Raw genomic sequence first — 2,500 nt, 5'->3', positions numbered from 1 at the left:
TCCACACTGCTCTGTGTTCCTGTGGCCGTGACCCTGAGGCTGATCTCCTCACGCCCTTTCACCTCTTCACACGACACTGGACCCTGCTGCTCAAACACCACTTCCCTGACCACTACAGCGACTGCCTGCGCCTGCTCATGACCAGTAAGATTTGTTTGTTTGCTCTAAACTGTGTTCGCACATGCACTAATTGCGGACTTCAACATGCAACGTGTATGCAGACTTCTAAAGTCTGTTTGTGTGTGTCATTGTCAGGTTCGACAGAGCAGTTGCTGAGCCCAGAGTGTTGGAGGGTGACTCTGTGTGTGCTGGGCATCTCTCCTGCCCCCTGTAACACCAAAACCACAGCAGAGCCTTCCGGGACCGCCGATACCCCCAAACCCACATCCACCTCCCCCAGCCAAGCCCCCATCACCCTCTCTCCTCAGCAGGTGAGTGCTGAAAGTCCTCACTAAATCCACATATTCAATACTGTTCTTTTACAATACAGTTTATTTACCCCTGCCTTGTCTCCTGATTGGCCCTCCTCAGGTGGAGGAGACGGTTGATTGGCTGTGTGAGTATTTTCAGCGTTGTCGTCTCAGTAAGTCGGACCTCCGCAGCTTTGGCCTTTACTCCGCCTGGGCACCATACGTCAGTGAGGTCACCACGTTCTGGGGATATCTGATTGGCTACCTCATCGACCTGCAGCTCAGCGCCTGCGCCAGGGAGCCACTGGGGGGAGCCAGAGTACTGAAAGGTACCAGACACAGTTTCTGCTGTTTTTCATTAAGTCATTCTGCTTTTTTTCCCAGTCGCTGTTGACAGATCTCCCCCTCCCCACCTCTCATCTCTTCCTCTTTCTGTCTCTCTCAGCCCTGCAGGATCTACACAGTAAGATGGTCCGACTATTTAAGCCCTGGATCCTGGTTCTGGAGACAGACGATGTCAGGTAAACACACCTCCCTATCCTTCCATCTATTTCTCTCTCCATCTTTGCCACTGTCTTTCTATCTCACTCACCCCTTTCTTACTTCGCCTTGCATAACACTCACAAAAATAGAGGCCTGTGGCATTGCGCTGTTTGGACTAGAATATGTTCTCTCTCTCTCCTCCTCTCTCTCTCTCTCTCTCCTCTCTCACACGGTCTCTCTCTTTTCTTTCTGTCCTCCTTTCTGTCTCTCTCAGTAATCCAAGGTGTTATCCCTGGTTGGAGTCAGATGCCAGCGCTGCACGCTGTCTTGTGGGACTCTACACCCAGCTCACCCAAACACTACACTACAAGTTCAGAGGTTTGTGTGTGATGTTAGATGTCATAAAAGTCATTCATGTGTTTGAGCCTACATTTAAGATACCCATAAACGTGTGTTCCAGACCGCCTCCTCCCCGGGCAGCGTGGAGTTCTGTGGCTGTGTCTGATGCAGTACTGTGACAGCTGCAGCTCTCCTTGTACTCCAGAGTTCCTCCTCTACCTTTACCACACACACCTCCGCAGCCTGCCCTGGACACACCTGCACCCCGATACACACCTCATGGAACAGCTCTTCAATGTAAGACCCTAGCCCTGACCCCTTACTCTGACCTCAGTCCTTAATCCCTAACCTCAACCCACAACTCATTGGATTCCTAAAACAAACTGACTCCTCGTACACTTTGAGTATCACAGTTAATAGGACTTGGTTGTGGGTAGTGCTGTGTGATGTAGCATAAGGGAGGTGTAGAGTGTTTCTTTACCCAATGTTAATCTGTTCTCCTGTAGGTGGAGAGAGGAAGTCCTAAGAGCTGCTTCCTGTTCCTGGGGGCAGTCCTCTGTGAGGTCAACTGGGTCAGCGTTCTGAGTGACAGCCTGCAAACTCCGGCCAGCTCTAACAGGAACATACACACAGACTCACACAAGATGCTGGTGTATCTGCTCTACATGCTGGTGTTCCTTACTAAAGAAGAGCAGCTTCTCAGCCAACCGGTGAGTGAGTATTAGGACACTGGATAGATGCATTTGTGTTTGTACACGACTTCATATTCGCGTTGTTTATTTATTTATGTATTACCTCATTATGACTGGTGTGTAGCTCTGTTAAAAACTCCCCATGTCGGTGGGTATTTTGTGGGTGATGGAATTGTCGAGGGTCTGTCCCTGGTTTAGCTTATTTTCCCCTCTGTCCTCCAGGACTCCCCTCTCCTTAGTCTGTTGGTCCAGTCCGCTTCCCTGCCATGGCACCAGGTGGACCATTCCTCCTACCAAGGGATCATGGGATATGTAGGTACCCACTACCCTCACGCTCTGCTGCTCAGCACAGACTCCGCCCCTCAGACGCTTCTCCAATCACTACGCAGCGCTGCTGGGCTACAGCCACGCCCCCACGGGACGCCATACCAGGTGAGAAAGAGGGAACACAGAATGTCACCGTCCCTCGCTTTCTCTAGTTTTATCATTAACAGACAGTCAATCTCTCCTCACTCTATTATAGACAGTCTCTTTCATTACCACAGACAAAATGAATGCACTAATCTCCCTCTCTCT

At 50.5% G+C, this 2,500-nt stretch overlaps 1 protein-coding gene across 1 annotated transcript in view; it reads left to right on the top strand.

Annotated features, from left to right (window-relative positions):
* The window catches only part of epg5 (ectopic P-granules autophagy protein 5 homolog (C. elegans)), a gene marked incomplete at its 3' end in the record, with an annotated part of 20,672 nt that overhangs the window by 14,597 nt on the left and 3,575 nt on the right, over nucleotides 1–2,500 (top strand). Inside the window, 8 exon segments of the mRNA XM_084176374.1 lie at nucleotides 1–144; nucleotides 256–431; nucleotides 532–739; nucleotides 856–931; nucleotides 1,168–1,271; nucleotides 1,354–1,529; nucleotides 1,739–1,942; nucleotides 2,147–2,356. The exon segment at nucleotides 1–144 is cut by the window's left edge and continues 70 nt beyond it. Of these exon segments, the coding sequence (XP_084032500.1) occupies nucleotides 1–144; nucleotides 256–431; nucleotides 532–739; nucleotides 856–931; nucleotides 1,168–1,271; nucleotides 1,354–1,529; nucleotides 1,739–1,942; nucleotides 2,147–2,356 (1,298 nt within the window).

Source organism: Coregonus lavaretus (assembly GCF_964263955.1).
Source record: "Coregonus lavaretus genome assembly, chromosome: 14".
Lineage (NCBI taxonomy): Eukaryota > Metazoa > Chordata > Actinopteri > Salmoniformes > Salmonidae > Coregonus > Coregonus lavaretus.
Note: the sequence above shows the minus strand (reverse complement) of the source record. Positions and strands in the feature narration are given on the sequence as shown.